We start from the raw sequence: 16,257 nt of genomic DNA, 5'->3' as shown, positions 1-16,257 counted from the left end.
ATGGCGCTCCCCACCCTCCTCCGCATCCACCTGGCCCTGGGGTCCCCACTTCTCCCAGGCTAAGGAGGAGTCACTGCCTGGTGCTCCAGTGGTGGAGGCAACCCCCCCACTCCCAGATCTCTTTCCCTGTCCCAACTCTTCTGGCCACGTGGGGCCCCGAGTTCTGTCTCTGTCCACCCACCCACTGCAGCATTTCTGAGGGTAAGCGGAACCCATTTAGAGGATTCTGCTTGACCACCCTGGGATCAGCCCCCATTAGTGGGTAAACTTTTGGGGCACAGTGATTGTACCGCCCAGGCTCTGTCAACACCCACTGGGAAATGTCTGCACAAAGCCTTGGCAGCTGGGAGGCAGACCCCACCCAGAGTAAACATCCCAGAGGGACTGACCCCTGTGCCTTACCGTGTCTGGCTGGACACGCCAAAGCAGGTCTTCCGCTTCCACACCTGGAATGGGAAGGCTGGGGTCAGGCCAAGCTTTCCAGCTGGAAGACCCTCAGCTCCCTTGGGTGGGCTCAGGAGGGAAACGAGCCCTCACCTTGACTCAGAGGGTCAAGGGTCCAGCATGTCTCTCAGGAAAACGCCCCTGGCCCAGACAGACACTCACCAGGACCAGTGCAATAAACAGGAGACCCAGGATGATGAGTGCCAGAGCATAGCAGGGGATGGAGGCGTCAGGCTGACCTGAGGATGCAGAACAAAGCAGGGAGATGGCTGGGGCTGGTCACCATTCTTCGAGACCACAGACCCCTGAGAAGGCACAGCCAGGCCTGCAGAGAAGTCCCAAGTGAGGGGTCCTTGCCCAGAAATGCTACAAGAACAGAGCTCTGAAGGTGGGGCCACCTTGGAGGGCTCCCAGGAAGAGAAGGCTGGGCTTGGACCCTACAGATCTGCAGCAGGAAGAAGGGAGGGGAGGAGGGGCAGCAGGCTGCAGAGTCAGGGCAACCAGGGGCAGCAAGGCAACAGGCCTGAGGCAGGAGGCAGATGGATAGAAGATAGAGAGGGAGGCACTGACCGAGGCCTGGGATGACCATCTTCACAGAGAGGCCCTCCATTTCCCGCAGGGCTCGCAGACCCCGGAGCACGCAGTCCTGCACGATGGCTCGGGCCGGCGCAGGCCTGAAGAAGGTGGTGGCCACCCTGGCGGTCAATGGGTCAGGCCTGGCCAGAGGATCACCACCTGTGTCAGGAGGCTAGAGAACCTAGGGGCCTCACTCAGGAAGGCCGTTTCTCTGAGCCCCTGACCCCACCCACAGAGGCCAGCCCTGGGCCCCTGGTCACCCAGAGCCATCAAGGACTTACTGGAACTTCTCCACCACCACTTGGCTGAAGGGCCGCAGAGGCCTGAGGATGGTGGTCAGCTGGGGAGCAGAGAAGGTGAAGAGGGTCATGGCCTTACTGCAGCCTTGTTGGGGCCCCTCCCTGAGGCCTCCAGCCTCCTGCTCTTCCCTCCCCCTCCCCACTTCACCCATCTCGTCAGTTGCCCCCGAAGTTTCCGGGAGTTAGGGCTGGTTTTGTCCTTCAGGGCCTCGGTGAAGGGTTGGTCCAGCATCTGCAGCCACACTTCACAAAGCACCAGCTCTGCTTTCTCCCCTAGATGGGCGAGGAGGTGGGCATCAGCCCTCACCCCTCTCCTGGGAGCCCTGGGCTGCACACCCCACCTCTACACTCTCAGCCAGCAATCAGCCAAATCCAGTCTGAGGCTCAGTTCAGCCCTGCTGCCTTAGCCCATGAGCTAAAAATACTTTTACATTTTTCAGATAGTTGAAAAACATCGAAATGATGGTATCCTGTGGCACAATTACATGACATTCAAGTCTCCGTATCTGTCTAGTCGTACTGGCGCACAGCCATGCCCATCTGTCTATGTGATGTCTGTGGCTGCCTTCTCCCTGTAAGGGAGCAGTCGAGTAGTTATGACAGACACGATGGCCCACAGAGCCTCTCTCTCCAGCTCCCCATCTAAGGTCCCACATCTGATTCTCTGTGGCCCCAGGACAAGAGTATGTGTGACTGAGATGAAATTCTGTCCATTCTCCAAAGGAGGAACACTGAGACCCGAGAGATTAAGAGGCTGCCGGCCAAGGACACCCAGGGATCCCAGCCCTGACTCACTGTTGGCCCTGACTCACCATTGGCCATGATGCTGGATTTCTGGACAGCAGGATCCATTATGTTCTGGGCCAGGAAATTGGCCAAGCCAGGGAGGTGGGTACCTATGGGGGTCTGAAACTTGTATTCGATGTAAACGCCCACCCACTGGTCCGCGTTACTAGGGCAAGTACAAGGAGGGAGTGCAAGGGTTACAGGCTTGGCCAGCACGTGTTTCTAGAAGCAGGCATCCAGCCTCCCACCCCAGCACATCCTCAGGCTTAGGGCTCCCTGCCTCCTAAGGCAGAGCTTTACAGGGCCAGTTGGGGCTACCCAGGACAAAGCCCTCCCCTGGTGGCCCCTGAGCCCACAGCTCCCATGGCCTGGCTCACAGCCCCCTCTGCCCCAGCGCGGCCCCCAGGAGAGGAGGAAGGTAGGCTGGGCTGCAGGGGGAGAGCCCCACCCACCTGAAGAGGAGCAGGGGGCCCTCCTGGGGATGCGCTGAATAGAATTCTGCCACCACAGCTGTGACCTGTGGGGAGTCCTGGAAGTCAGAGTGGGCCTGGAGCTCTCTCCTGAGACTCAGCATGGGGTGGGGAGGGGCAGGACTGGGGTGAGGCGACTGAGCAGCTCCTTAAACCTTGCGTTCTGGGTGCCTCCCTCACTCACACTAGTGCTGGCCCTGGGTAGGGGTGTCTGGTTACAGAGCCTGACCATAACCCCCTGAGATGACCTGTTGCCTGCCCCAGACAACCTCCCCAATGCCAGGCAGAATGTCATCCCTCAAACTGGGGCCCAATGGGTAGGGCTGTGTGCCCTTCATGCCTGCCTCCTCCCATAGGGCCATGGCTGGGGCTGCCCCACCCCTCACCCCCAAGCCACAGAGGCCTGCAGTCAAGGAAGGCAAAGTGAGTCCCAGACCTTGGAGGGCAGGCCAGAGGCCACCTCACCTGTGGGAGGATCTTCTTTTCCAGTAGGACAAAGGGGGCAGAGCCGGGCAGGAGGAGCAGGGGATGGAAGGGCTCCATGGCTGTGAGATGGATGCTGAGGGTCTCCAGGGCCAGGCCAGTCAGGTTGGACCCTGAGAGCCATGGCTAGCAGTTCAGGAGGCCCTGGGAGCCTCCTGACCCACCACCCCCTGCCTCATGGTTGGGAAAGGGGGTACACCTAAGGAGCACCCCCATCTGTCCATGGGCACCAAGGAGGGGGTGGGGGAAGAGGGGTGGGCAGAGACTCACCATCTGAGGCGAGGCTGCTCTCATCCAAGGACAGGTTCCCCAGCATCTGCCCTGCGGCCTTCACTGAGTGGTACAGGGTCCAGAGGACTTCACGGGCAGAGGGGCCCGGGATGTGGCCCCCAAACACAAGGGAGGCATTCACAGCTGCGGAGTTGGGCCTGTGGACAGAGTCCTCCTTACCAGGGGTCCAGGCGGGACAGGGAGACCCCTGGGGGACGGATGAAGACCCGGCTGGTGCACAGGACCAGGGTCCTGAGGAAGGAGGGAGCTGTGGACCAGGTTGCTGTGTGACATCACCCCTCTGGGCCTCAGCTGAGCTCCTGGCTAAAGTAGGGATAATGATTCCTTTCAGCAGGGCTGCATGGGGACTAATGGTGCAGCCAGGAGAGCACACAGCAGGTGCTTGGGAAAGCCAGTCCCCTTGAACAGCCCAACAAACTGGCTCTGATGGGAACACTGGGAATCCTGCCCAGGGAAAGAGCCGCTGTGAGCAAGCAGGAAGTCAGCCTGAGTCAGGCTGAGAAAAACATCTTCGGTGGTATCACAAGGAGCAGGGGGTCGGGAGAGAGGGAGGTGACAGGCCTGAGGAATCTCTGTAAGCCTGTGGGAGGTGGGCCATGTGGCCACATCCCAAGGAAGCAGCCTGGCCTGAGCACGGGGTTGAAGGAGTTTGTGGGGAAAGATCTGAAAACAAGCAGCCTCAGGACCCAGACTTCCTTCATCCTTCCCCAGAGTACCCGTTTTGTGCTGTGCCCTCCTGGGTTTGGGAAGACAAAGCCTCTGTTCAGACCCAGGGCAGGGAATCCAGAGACTGATTTCAGTTCACAGGGGAAACTTTCTAACCAACTTGGGTCAAGGAAAGATAGTGGTGGTGAACTTCCCATCACTAAGTATAACCAAGCTTCCATCCAGGTCCACACTGAGCTCACAACTCATATGGGGCTTGATGATTTGGACTTTCTCAACCTTTTCTATAAGATTTCAGGACTGGCATCTGCTGACCAAATCTGGCTTTAGGACTCCCACAGCATCCTCAGAGGCTCAGAACCAGAGAGCCCCACCCCCCCACCCCAGAGAATTTGCACCTGCTTACATGTCATTTAATTTCCCATGTGGTGCTAGTGGTAAAGAACCCACCTGCCAATGCAGGTAGATGTAAGAGACGTGGGTTCAGTCTCTGGGTTGCGAAGATCCCCTGGAGGAGGGCATGGCAACCCACTCCAGTATTGTTGCCTGGAGAGTCCCATGGACAGAGGAGCCTGGTGAGTTACAGTCCACGGGGTTCCACAGAGCCAGACATGACGGAAGTGACTTAGCACACAGGCATGTCATTTAAGGGCTCTTGGCCCAGGGAAGTCCTCTGCCTTATCTACCAGATTCAGGCAAAACCTGGCACCCCTGCCACAATCCTGCAGCTGGAATTGGAGCTCAGAGCAGGCAGGAGGTCCCCTAAGTTTACACAGCCAGAGGTGCAGCCAGATGTGGGCCTCCTGCCTGCCCACTGAGGGCTTTTCTGGCCCTCAAGGCGCTGTGGTGGGGCAGGGCAGGGCAGGGCAGCCTGGCCGGGTACACATGTGGCCTGAGAAGGTGCAGACCGCCTGGCAGACGGGTGGCGGGCCCTGAGAGACTCACTCACTCACCTGAATTGCAGGACGCCGATGCCTTCAAAGCTGGAGAAGGCCTCATGATACAGGGACTGGAGCTAGGGGCAGACAGAGCCAGGTGAGGGCCCTCACGGCGCCCCCTTCTCCACAGCGCCAGCTCCCCCTCATTATCTCTGGTCCGGGCCCTGCAGTGGCCTCACTGTCCACCTGGATAGCCCGGGGCCACCCAAGACTTCCCCGCATGGCTACCAGAGACCACTTGCCCACCACCCTTTTACTGAGAACCGCAGGGTACCCTCAGCTATCCAGCAAACACACAGCCTTCCCAGGCCTTTCCTTCACTGCAGTTTTACTGAAAATGGCTCTCCAATCCGATTAGCCTGTATGCCCGCAGCCACCACCCTGCAGGCGGCAGCCCCTCCTAATTCCCCCCCGCCCAGCCCGGGCCTCAAGTCTTCTCCAGACAGCCTCTCACCTGTGACCCTGGACCTCAGCCTCTACCCACCTTTCCACCCCAAGGTCCTCACACATCCGTTTCCTCTGTCTAGGAAACGTTTGCTCATTTCATCTGGCTTAGCCTTCTGTCCATCCCAGTTAAAATTCTCCTTCCTCAGAAAGGTGTTCTCTGGGCACCCCCCTGACCCCAGCTATCTAATCCAGTCTTCTGCTTATTCTGTTAGAGTTCCCCACACTCCGTCTCTGCAAGAGTCTCTGCCTGGCTCCGCTTCCTGCTGGAGCCTCTCACAGGACAGGGTCAGCTTTCTACCTCTTGGGCTCCCACTGTGCACCCCACATGTTCCTCCCCACACTGACGAGAAGCCCAGGGCGGGTTTCACTCACTCCATGCTTCCAGAGCCCCCATGGGCACCCCACCCTGGGCCCAGCTGCCCGCATGGAGCTGTGGTTCACAGGGAGAGGCAAGCTGGGATGGGACAGTGTGGGGAAGGGAGCCAACAGAGGGAGAGATGCCAGCTCCGTGGGGCCAGGGTCTGAGTTGTGGGGGGAGGCCCCTCCAAGGGCCAGGGTAGTGGAGGAATAGCAGGAGCCAAAACAGAATAGAGACAGGCCTGTGTGCTCAGAGGCAAGCGAGGTTGGGTGGGCTGGGGTCAGCACTCCTGAGATGAAGGAAGAAGCCCACACCTGATGTCGGATGTTGTCACGCAGCAGCTGGTACTCTGGAGAGGAAGGGTTCCCAAGTGCCACCACTAAGGCTTCATTGGTGATCCTAAAGGTCACAAAGTGAGTCACACGGCTGGGTCGTGGGGAGGAGGATCTCGAGTCCTGCAATGAGACAGTCTGGCGGGGATGAGACAGGGAAGGCGACTGGGGGAGGCCACAGCTCCTGGGACTCTGGGACAGCCAGCAAGAAGGCCAAGGGCACATCTGAGGGAAAGGGTGGCCAAGGAGGCTGGGCTAGCAGGGACCAATGGCCTAGGCTGGACTGTCCACTGAAGAGCAGCCATCCCTGTAACCGCCGGAGGTGGCTGGGCAGGTGGAAAGCTGGAAACATTGACGAGACGGCCTGCGGTTGTGTGGGGGAGCACAGATGCAGAAGTGTCCTGGGAGGTTCTGGCTCTGGCGGTGAAGGGGGAACCTGGGCCCACGATGGGGGACAGTGATGCCAATGTGGGTGACGGGGATGTAAGTGGGTATGATGGTGGCGGTAATGCTGATGACAACTGTGAAGAGGGTACTGTTGAGAGCAACGGCGACACTGAAGGACCCAGGCCCAGACTGGACTCCAGACCATTTCTAGGGGAGCCCGAGACCACCGTGAGGGCTGCAGAAGCCGTGTCCAGCACTGACCGCACTGTTGCTACAGGAGGAAGCAGCTCTGTCGCAGCCAACATGTGACTGATCGATGCAAACGCAAGTGGGCCCTGGGGTGCTGAGGACACGGCCTTCTCTGGGGCCCTTGGAGCCAACGTCAGAAGTGGGGCGTTCCCTGGCCTGAAGTTGCTGGGCCCTGATGCAGATGGTGTCCAGACCTTGGGGTTGAAGAGGTGCCTGCTCACAGGCTGAGACTGCGGTTGGGGAGAAGCCTGCAGTGGTGATGTGGCAGCGCTCTCTGGAGACCCAGGGACCAAGATCTCCTCTCCATCTCCAGGTGCAGCCACATGGGACACTGGCTGGGACTTGGGGGCGCCGTAGGCTGCAGGCTCAGCTACTGCGGATAGAGCTGCTCTGTGTGTGGCGCCTCCTGGGGTGCCAGAGGGTCCCAAAGGGGCAGTCTGGTTCGGGAGGAGCTGCGAGTCCAGGAGGAAGCCTAGGAGACCTTGCTGGTCCCCGGGGGCCTCTGGGAAAAGGCCTCTTGCCCTCCTGCTAGGAGCCTCCCCTGACCTCTCGACTGAGGGAGAGACCCCTGCAGGGACTGGCACCAAGTGGTTTAATGATGAGAGGAGTATCTTCTTGCTGCCACCTTGCAAAACAGATGTGCCAGAGGTCCAGGGAGATGGGCCCAGGTCTTCGTGAGCAGGAGGAAGGGGCAGGGCAGGAGCCGAGACCACCAGGACAGCTGCAAACCAGGAGAGCCCTTTTCTATCAGCCGCTTGGTGGGCTGGGAACTGGCCCACAGTCTCAGGTGCCTGCTCTCCCTGCCACCTCCCTGCTTCAGGGGACCCGAGGAGACCCAAACCCTGGCCCTGGCTCTGCCCCGAACCACTGGTCTACCTCCAGAGACTTCTCCCCTCTCTGATCCAAGCCCACCAGAGACAAGGCAACCCTGCCCTGCCACCAGAAAGGGGGACTGTGAGGATAAGAGGGTATACCTCAAGGGTCCCACTCTTTTCTTCCACCCTGTAGCAGGACCCTGTCCCAAGGAAAGTCCTTTCTGGTGAGACCCAGGCTACTGGAGGGGGCTGACAAGTGCTGTTCAGCGTCCAGCAAGGGAACGAGGCAATCACCTCGTCACATTTCCAGAACCCAGGATGCTTGAGGGCTGAAAGGGGTGAGGGATGGGGAGGGCCCCATCTCTGAAAGCCATAATGCTGGGGCGCACTGAGCCCCATGGGGCCAGCCCAACGCCACGTTTCCCCAGTGAGTGACACTGAGTGCCCTTGGGGAGACCCAAGCCTGGGGGACTGAGGAGGGGATCCTTTGAGCTGACAAAGCCAGGCTGACATGAAGATAAGGAAGGTTAGCCCTGATGTGGGAGCCATGGGAGTCCCCGAAGTGAGCTGGCGGGGTCTGGGATGGGCCCCCCTGGGCCACACCCCCACTTACCAGCCAGGAGAATCCCAGCAGATGGAAGCCACTGCCCAGCCATGCTGAAGGCTCCTGCTCAGGCTGCCAAGCCCAGAACCAGATGGGAGGAGGCAGGTGGAAGATTCCCTCCAGATGTCCCTTCAGGAAAGAAGTGCGGCCCAGCCGTGAGCTCTGGTCAGCCGACGCCTCCAGCTATGCCCTGAGCTGCGTCTGCCTGGCCTCCTTCCACAGTCCTGCTCTGCAGCTCAGACGCAAGTCCCTGTGTCCTCCAGCAAAGCCCTTCTCCCCTTGGGTGGCAGGCTCTGTTGAATGGGGACTTTGTGTGCCAGCCCCACAGCCTGAGAGGTTATAGGCTTGACAATCTATTGAAGAAGAGTGAAAAGTTCTGTCCGGTCTAGGGGTGGGGTGGTCTTCATGGAGGTGGTGAGGGTCTCAGTGATGGAGATGATCTGGGTAGGGGTAGGAGGGGTATTAGTGGTGCTGATGGTGGGGTGGGGGTGGCTGTGGCGACAGTGGCAGTCATGGCAGACTCGTGATGGTGGTGGAGGTAGTAACTGTGGTGGGAGCCCTGCAAGTGTCCATGTGGGATGGGACCTGGTGGAGGGCAGTGATACCCATTCCCTGCCCCAGCTCCCACCCCATCAGGCTAGGAGGGGAGTCTGGAGGAGAGCAGATCAGAGAATAGTCCCCACGTGCCCCCTACACTGGGCCCACGTGGAATCCTGGCCAGAGGCCTGGACTGGGGATGTTGAATGTGGAGGTGGGTGGGCTTTAGGTCAAGGGTTCTCCCCAGGTTCCCCTGCAGACCCGGCATTCTAGGCAGACCCAGAGCCTCCTATTGGTCCTTGCTGTGGTCAGTCCTGCTTTCCTCTCACCGCCTCCTTCCTCCCCTCGCCCCCGAAGACACAGGAGGAGAAGGAAGAGGGTGGCCCTAAGAAGCTTTGAGCTACTGAGGGCAGGAAGGGCAGGGGTCTGCTGCCTTCATGGGAGCCAGTTAGGCCTGGGGCCCAGACCATGCTCCACAACTCTCCCTACACCTGGCAGCCGTAGGAGGTTCTCAGCTCTTTCAAAGCCTCTCCTACCAGGCTCCTGGCTTGTATGTGACCTCCAGGAGGGTCCAAGACCTGTCCCAGGTCACTCAGGACAGGCAGGCCGCAGAAACCCCTCAAGGGAAGAGAATCCCTAGAACCCTTCAGAACAGGAAATCAGACCAGAAACTCCCGCCCTCCTTGCCTGCCTCTAGCCACCACCCAGCAACTCCTTCCTGAATGCACCCCTTCCCCTTTCTAAGGGAAAAATTCCCCCATGACCCAACATCACCCTAACACATATATCATCCCAGGATCAGGCAAACGCCCCAGCCCAGCCCTTTTCCTGCCGTTCAACCACAGCTCAACTGCTTTGTAAACCCAAGCTATTCTGTCCACATACCCAGAGACAGCCATCTGCACCCAGCCCCTTCTGCGTGAAGACGTTAAGGGTCCAGACCCCCCAGGCTCTGGGGTGGATGTCCTCCTAAGGGCAGGCTTTGTTCTTTGACGACAACTGCCTCCAGGCCTAGTTTCATTGCCCCCTTTCTCCCCCCTGCCCTTCCACAGGTCTAAATTCTGGCCCATGACCCCATCACCCACTCCGGCACCCCCATTCCATCTCCCTTGCCTGTGCACCCAGGATGCCCAGGTCTTACCTGGTGATGCCAGGAAGCCTCTGTCTCGGGAGATGTCAGTGTTCCACAAAGGAGATGGTGAACGCAGCAATCCCAAACTCCACCTAGATGGGCAGGGCCACCCCTTTCCCAGGCACCCTCAGGACCAGGAAGGTTTGGTTTCTGATGGCTCTGGTCCAAGAGTAAAGGCCACTCACACCCCAGGCCAGGCTGGACTGGACTCTTTCAGCATGAGACTGGCTTAACAGTGAGGTCAAAACGTGAGCTCCCAGGGACAGAAGAGGGGTGAGGGACAGAAACGTGCCTGAGGTCCACTCCACGTCACTGGGCAAGGCTATGGGCTTAGGCTCCAGAGGTGGGAGATGAGGACATGCTCTCTCTCTCCATCAAGCCCCTGCTGATCGAGACCAATCTCAGAGAAAGTTCAATCAAGAACTAGGGACTGGGGCTCAGGTCTATGCCTAGGATCAGGGTTTAGGATATGCATGGGAATGAGGCTCAATCTGTGTCCGCATCGGTGCTGGGACTTGCACTTGAGCTGAGCTAGACCTGGGCTGTCTCCACTCTTCCCCTGCACTTCAGTAGGAAGGCCATCCCAACACCTGAAATAACCTGTCTTCCTCCTTGAAATAAAATGAGCGGGAATCTTAACCCTAGATCAAGGATTTCAATAAAAACTTTTAGAAGATTCACAACCTCTGGGGCAGGATCCGGAGCCAAGTGTTGGGTAATATTCCTCTTCTCATGGGCCAGCTCAGGCCCCTCCATCAGGACCTCCCCTCCTCCCAGCTCCACAGCCCTGAGAGAACCACAGTCTAGCCCAGTTATATAGTCTGCTGTTCTGTGTAAGAGCTCTGCTCCCTCTCCATGCCCTGCTCCCTAACACAGCTGAGTAAAGAGGGGAGCCCTCTCTCTCTGTGATCACTGGGGCAGTGGCTTCCTGGGGCAGGAGGAGGGCTACACTGGCGGTCATCCCATGACCCTAGTCCAGCACCAAAAGAGAGGGTGTATGGAGACCCAAAGAGTCCTGGAGATCTATAAAGCAGTGAGTGAGAGGGGGATCCCAAGAGGAGAAACAGGACAGGTCCTCCCAGGACTGACCGGGCAGACATTTGCCTAGACACACCGGGAGTGGGGCCGGTGGATGCTCAGCTTTGCCTCTGTGCCTTCTGGAGGTAAGGCCTCTCTGGCTTCAAAGGTGGGTATGAAGCTGGTCCTCCCTTCCTGGCTGTCTCTTCCGGGCTCCCAATCCTCTAGTAGAGGAGTGGGGGTGGGGTGGGGTGGGGACCAGCTTATATGACTCATGTGCCCCTTGGCAGGTGCCTGCCCATCCAGACCTTAATCCCCCGTTACTTTGCTCCTTAGAGAAGGGCTGCTTTCATGGTTGAGGGCTCTGGCCACTTGACCAGGACAGAACAGGAGGCTCACGGGAGGAACAGGGAGAAGAGTAGGGGAAGGCAGGGCCCTCTGCATCCTCTGCTGAATTCTCAATTCTCCATGAGCCTCTGGCTCTCCTGCCTGGCTGACGTTCATCCTGGCCCACTCCCCAGACCAGCGGCAGCCCATGCTTCTCTCCACTCCCACCCCTGCCCATGGCTGCTGAGGTGGCCACGTGCTAGCTCTGGGAAGGGACAGGAGAAGCGGTGTGAGAGAAGTGGCACCTTCCACTCCATTGTGCTTCCAGGGACGGTGTTCTAGGCCGAGAGAACAGCCTTAGCAAAGCTCTACAGCTAACTCAGTTCATGCACAGGAGGAAGGGTAGACCCCTCCCCGCCGTCCAGACACTTTCCAGAGCCCCCACTTCCCCAGCTCCCTCTGGGGCCCAGCCCAGGCTCCCCCAGGGTCTCAGTTTACAGCTCTGCCCATCATCACATCACTCAGGTACCCAGGGTGTCAACCCACCCATTCCAAGCATGTTGACAGGGTCAGAATCACTCTGTGAGGCCCTGTCAGGAGCAAGTGACAAGCAGAAATCCCAGCTGAATCAGGTCAACTGACTGCCTTCCTGCCTCTGGCCTGCCTCTGCCCGGTCTCTGCCTCACCCGCTACCTGTCCTTCAGCCCCGGGCAATGACAGTGCCCAAGTAGGAAACCTGGCCCCAGACCTGCCCTTTATCTCCAAAGGTACATCCTCTAAGGAGGGTCAGGGGTCTGATACCTAATGCCATTTTTCCTGGGTTTTTCTACCCAGATTGGCCTCTCTCCTGCTGGAACCTCTGGCTGGATTCCCCCGCTTACCAAGTCAGGCTGTGTGTGGTGTTGAAAGTTGAATGAAAGGAAAATCATGGCTTTCATGCAGATGGAAAAATGAACACGTTAGAGATTGTGTTTAACTCAGTATTAATGAGGGAACCAGGAAGGCATTATGACCAGTTCAGGGGAGAATTCAAAGAAGCCTTAATTTATGTGGAATAAAGCAATGTTTAAATAGATTTATAAATACTTGTAAAACTTTTTATTTGCTTGATTATAAACAATTATTTTGCATTGCTATCAGTCATCCTCAACATAAGATTGTAAAAAAAAAGATTGTAAAAAATATATATATATATATATATAGTTTCAGAAGAATGGTTTTAATCAAAGCAACGCATAGTTTTCCACTGGAAACATCTAGTAATTTTTTTTATTCAAAATTTCCTTACAGTGGTCAGATTCTCTGAACTGTGCAGCAAAGGAAATGGGGCTTAGTAAGTACTGGAGATATCAGGGAAGGCTTCCTGGAGGAGAGGGACTGGACAGGATAGGAAAGGGGAGGGCACTAGCAGAGACCACTAGTTGTCCCCGAATACTTCTCCTCCTATTTTTCATTACTATCTCTTCTTCTTGTTCTTCTTTTTTCATACTGCATGGGATGTGGGGTCTTAGCTCCCCAACCAGGGATTGAACCTGCACCCCCTCATTGGAAGCACAGAGTCCTAACCACTGGACTGCCAGGGAAATTCCCAACTATCCCTTATTCTTAGCTGGGATGCAGTGGTCCGGAATAAAGACTACATATCCCAGCCTCACTTGCAGTAGGTGTGACCATGTGATCTGGTTCCGGCCAATAGGATAAGAGCACCATGATTTCAGTTCAGTCGCTCAGTCCAACTCTTTGCAACCCCATGGACTGCAGAGCACCATGAGGGATGTCCTCGACAGGAAAAAGTGTTACTCTTCGTCATTCTCCTTCTTGCCGACTGAAATGTGAAACTCAAGCTCTTGAACCATGAAGTAGAGACTGTAAATGTCAAATGGTGAAGCAAACAGGAAGGTCCTAGACATCCTTGTGAAGTCACCTGACCAGTTGTGGACTATCTACCTCCAAACGTGTTTGGTATGAGAGGGAAATAGATGTCTATGTTATTCAAGCCACTGTTATTTGGGGCTTTCTATTTTTCACTGCCCTAGCCCTGACTTTACACCTGTGTTGGGTAGAAACTATGCCTGGCCTTCCTTCTCTGACTTGGCAGCACCCGACTCAGCTGACATGAACAGAGCTCACTCAGTGGGAGCAGTGGGAAGTCTTTGGGGGCACACATCCCTTCCAGGCAACCCACACTTTCAGGCGCTCTTAGCCCTTTATGATTTTGCTTTCTTCATACTTCGCCATGTCTCCCCAACAAGCACCCTCCACTTGGGCTAAGTGGGAACACTCATTCTTTCCAGGTACATTTCCAACTCCATGCTTTTGCTCCTGACTCAAGGGGTAGGTACTATGAACCGCCCATTGAAGTGAAGTGAAAGTTGCTCAGTCGTGTCCGACTGTTTGTGATCCCATGGACTATAGAGTCCATGGCATTCTCTAGGCCAGAATATTGGAGTGGGTAGCCTTTCTCTTCTCCAGGTGATCTTCCAAACCCAGGGATTGAACCCAGGTCTCCCCCATTGCAGGCGGATTCTTTACTGGCCGAACCACAAGGGAATCCCATTAACCAAGGAAAAAATTGGAAAACCAGCACAATGTCTACCTTTAATAAAAACACTGGCTGCAGAGAAATAGAAATCTGCATGAAGGCATCAGAGAGTCAACTCAACAGTGAAGAATTCCTAGACCAAGATACAAGTAGGAGATGAAAAAGGTTCAGCATTTGGAGCTGCATTTCCCATGGGGGTGTTTGTCGATTCTAAAAAGGTGGCTGAGAAGCTGATCAGTACTTTGAAGAGCTTCTAGGTTACTATAGAGACAAAGGTTGAAGTCCAGGACCTGCCAAAGTTTGGGGTAGGGTGTGCGTATGTTCTTATAAACCTACAGACCATTGGTTTGGAACTCTGGATGGCTATAGACGGCTGTATCTTGGGAGTAAGGGTGATCTGGAAGTAAGCCAAATCTCACATAAACTGCAGCCCAGTTTTCAGTCTCAATTCATAAAATTGGATTACAATTATCTTGAATTGCTCTTGAATTCAGGCCCTGGGATAGGAAAACGAAATTGTCTCCGGTGGAAGATAACATTATCTTAATCCTCAAAACATTTTACAAGCTACTGTTTTTAAAATGTTTGGCACACAGCTAAAGCAATGAGGCCCAGAAGGAGACAAGAAAACACAAACCAAGAATTAATGAAAGCAGCAGACAATAGAAAGCCCCTCAGAGGATGGCTGCAAAACTCTCAACTTCAAGCCTGACTGGGGCAAGGGCTATTCGTGAAAACTAGAGGCTCTTGAGTTCTCAAATGAATTTGAAGAAGCCAAGCAAACCTCTGAGGCGGGTTTAAAACATAAGGCAAACATTCCTCAGCTCAAAGAAGGTTTACAGACCATGGAGGCTTGGTTGGCAGAGAAGAAATGCATGAACCCTTTCAATACACTCATTCTGTCCTGGGAGCTGGAGAGTGATCCCAGGACAAGGACACAGCTCACTAACCCTACCTACCAGGAACTAACAGAGCAACTATGAAACAAGCCATTGAACCTAGACACAAAACTTCAAAATCCCTGATCATGACTACTCTACTCTCAGCGTCCTCCTCAGAGTCAGTGTGGGCAGGATGCCTGAGGAGGAGGACGTTGTGACACCTGCACCACCACCTCCTCCCCAAAAGCAGACCAAGCCGGAGCCAAAGGAAGAAGATTTTTCCAGAGAAGAAGCAGGCACTGAAAGACAAAGAACCAGGGGATGATAACGAGAAAGGTTTTGACACAGCCTTGAAGCTCCATGACAGAGCCACGGGCCTGGACTCCACCAACATGGTTTATGTGACCAATCAAGCAGTCATGTTCTTTGCAAAGGGTGACTACGGTGAATGCCAGGAGCTTTGTGAGAAGACCACTGAAGTGGGCCAGAAGGACTATCAACAGATGGCCAGAGCTTATGCTCGAATTGGCAACTCTTATTTCAAAGAAGAAAAGTACAAGGACGCCGTCCATTTTTATAAGTCTCCAGCAGAGCACTGAATCCCAGGTGTGCTCCAAACATGTCAACCGAGCACTGAACTGAGCTCCCTCTGCTATCCAGCAGCTTCCCACTAGCTAGTTTACATATGGTAGGGGTATACATGTCAATAGTACTCAGCTCGGTGCTCTGTGATAATCTAGACGGGTGGAATGGGGAGTGGGGTGGGAGGGAGGCTTGGGGGGAGGGGATACATGTAAACACATGGGTGATTCACAATGTTGTACAGCAGAAACTAACACAGCATTGTAAAGCAATTATACTCCAATTAAAAAAGAGTGCCAACAGAAAGAGAAAATCCTGAAGGAGCAAGAGCCTCCATACGCTCTAAGTTGGCTTCAGAGGAGAAGAACAAAGGCAATGAATGTTTTCAGGACAGGGACTCTCCCCACCCCAGGAAGCATTTAGACAGAATCCATCAAACAGAACCCAAACAATGCCAGATTGTACAGTGACTGTACAGTGTACAAATTGTACAGTGATCCAGCCCGCTATAGCAAACTCCTGTGGTTTTAGGTGGTACTCAAGAACTGTGAAGACTGTATTCAGCCAGAACCAACCTTCATCAAGGGTTTTCCATGGAAAGTGGTTGCCCTCGAAGTGATGAAAGACTACAGACAGGTCACAAATGTCCAACCAGAAGGCACCATACCTGGACTCCAATCGTAAAGGAGGTGATATATGGTTACCAATGCTACGTGATGGCCCAGGACAACTGACATGACAGCCTGAAGGTGTGAGGTGAGGGGCCATGGCCGCCTGAAGGTGCAGCAGATAACAAGGGGCCCTGCCTCCTCCTGGGACAGATGCAGAAGTGCCTCTAGGAATGTAAATTGGTGCAGCTACAATTTACAGTGGGAGACACTATGGAGGTTCCTCAAAAAACAAAACAAAAAAGAGTTGCCATATGACCCAGCAAGCCCACTCCTGGCCATATACCCTGAAAAAACTATAATTAGAAAAGATACATGCATAGGAATTCCCTGGTGGTCCAGTGGTTAGGACTCCATGCTTCCACTGCAGGGGCCACAGGTTTGATCTCTGGTCAGGGAACTACAACCTCACATGCCACACAGCAT

At 55.3% G+C, this 16,257-nt stretch overlaps 1 protein-coding gene and 1 pseudogene across 1 annotated transcript; one reads left to right on the top strand and one right to left on the bottom strand.

Moving 5' to 3' along the window:
* Positions 1 to 933: 933 nt before the first annotated feature.
* LOC101907157 (taste receptor cell protein 1) lies at positions 934 to 2,414 on the bottom strand. The gene is made up of 2 exons (XM_024982238.2): positions 2,132 to 2,414; positions 934 to 1,592 (listed from the first exon to the last, which is right to left on the bottom strand). The coding sequence occupies exons 1-2, from the start codon at positions 2,169 to 2,171 to the stop codon at positions 1,387 to 1,389; spliced, it is 246 nt and encodes an 81-aa protein (XP_024838006.2). The 5' UTR covers positions 2,172 to 2,414; the 3' UTR covers positions 934 to 1,386.
* A 4,123-nt stretch (positions 2,415 to 6,537) lies between these two features.
* Positions 6,538 to 16,002, top strand: LOC100297130 (stress-induced-phosphoprotein 1-like; annotated as a pseudogene).
* The last annotated feature ends 255 nt before the right edge of the window (positions 16,003 to 16,257 follow it).

Source organism: Bos taurus, chromosome 21, assembly GCF_002263795.3.
Source record: "Bos taurus isolate L1 Dominette 01449 registration number 42190680 breed Hereford chromosome 21, ARS-UCD2.0, whole genome shotgun sequence".
NCBI lineage: Eukaryota > Metazoa > Chordata > Mammalia > Artiodactyla > Bovidae > Bos > Bos taurus.
Note: the sequence above shows the minus strand (reverse complement) of the source record. Positions and strands in the feature narration are given on the sequence as shown.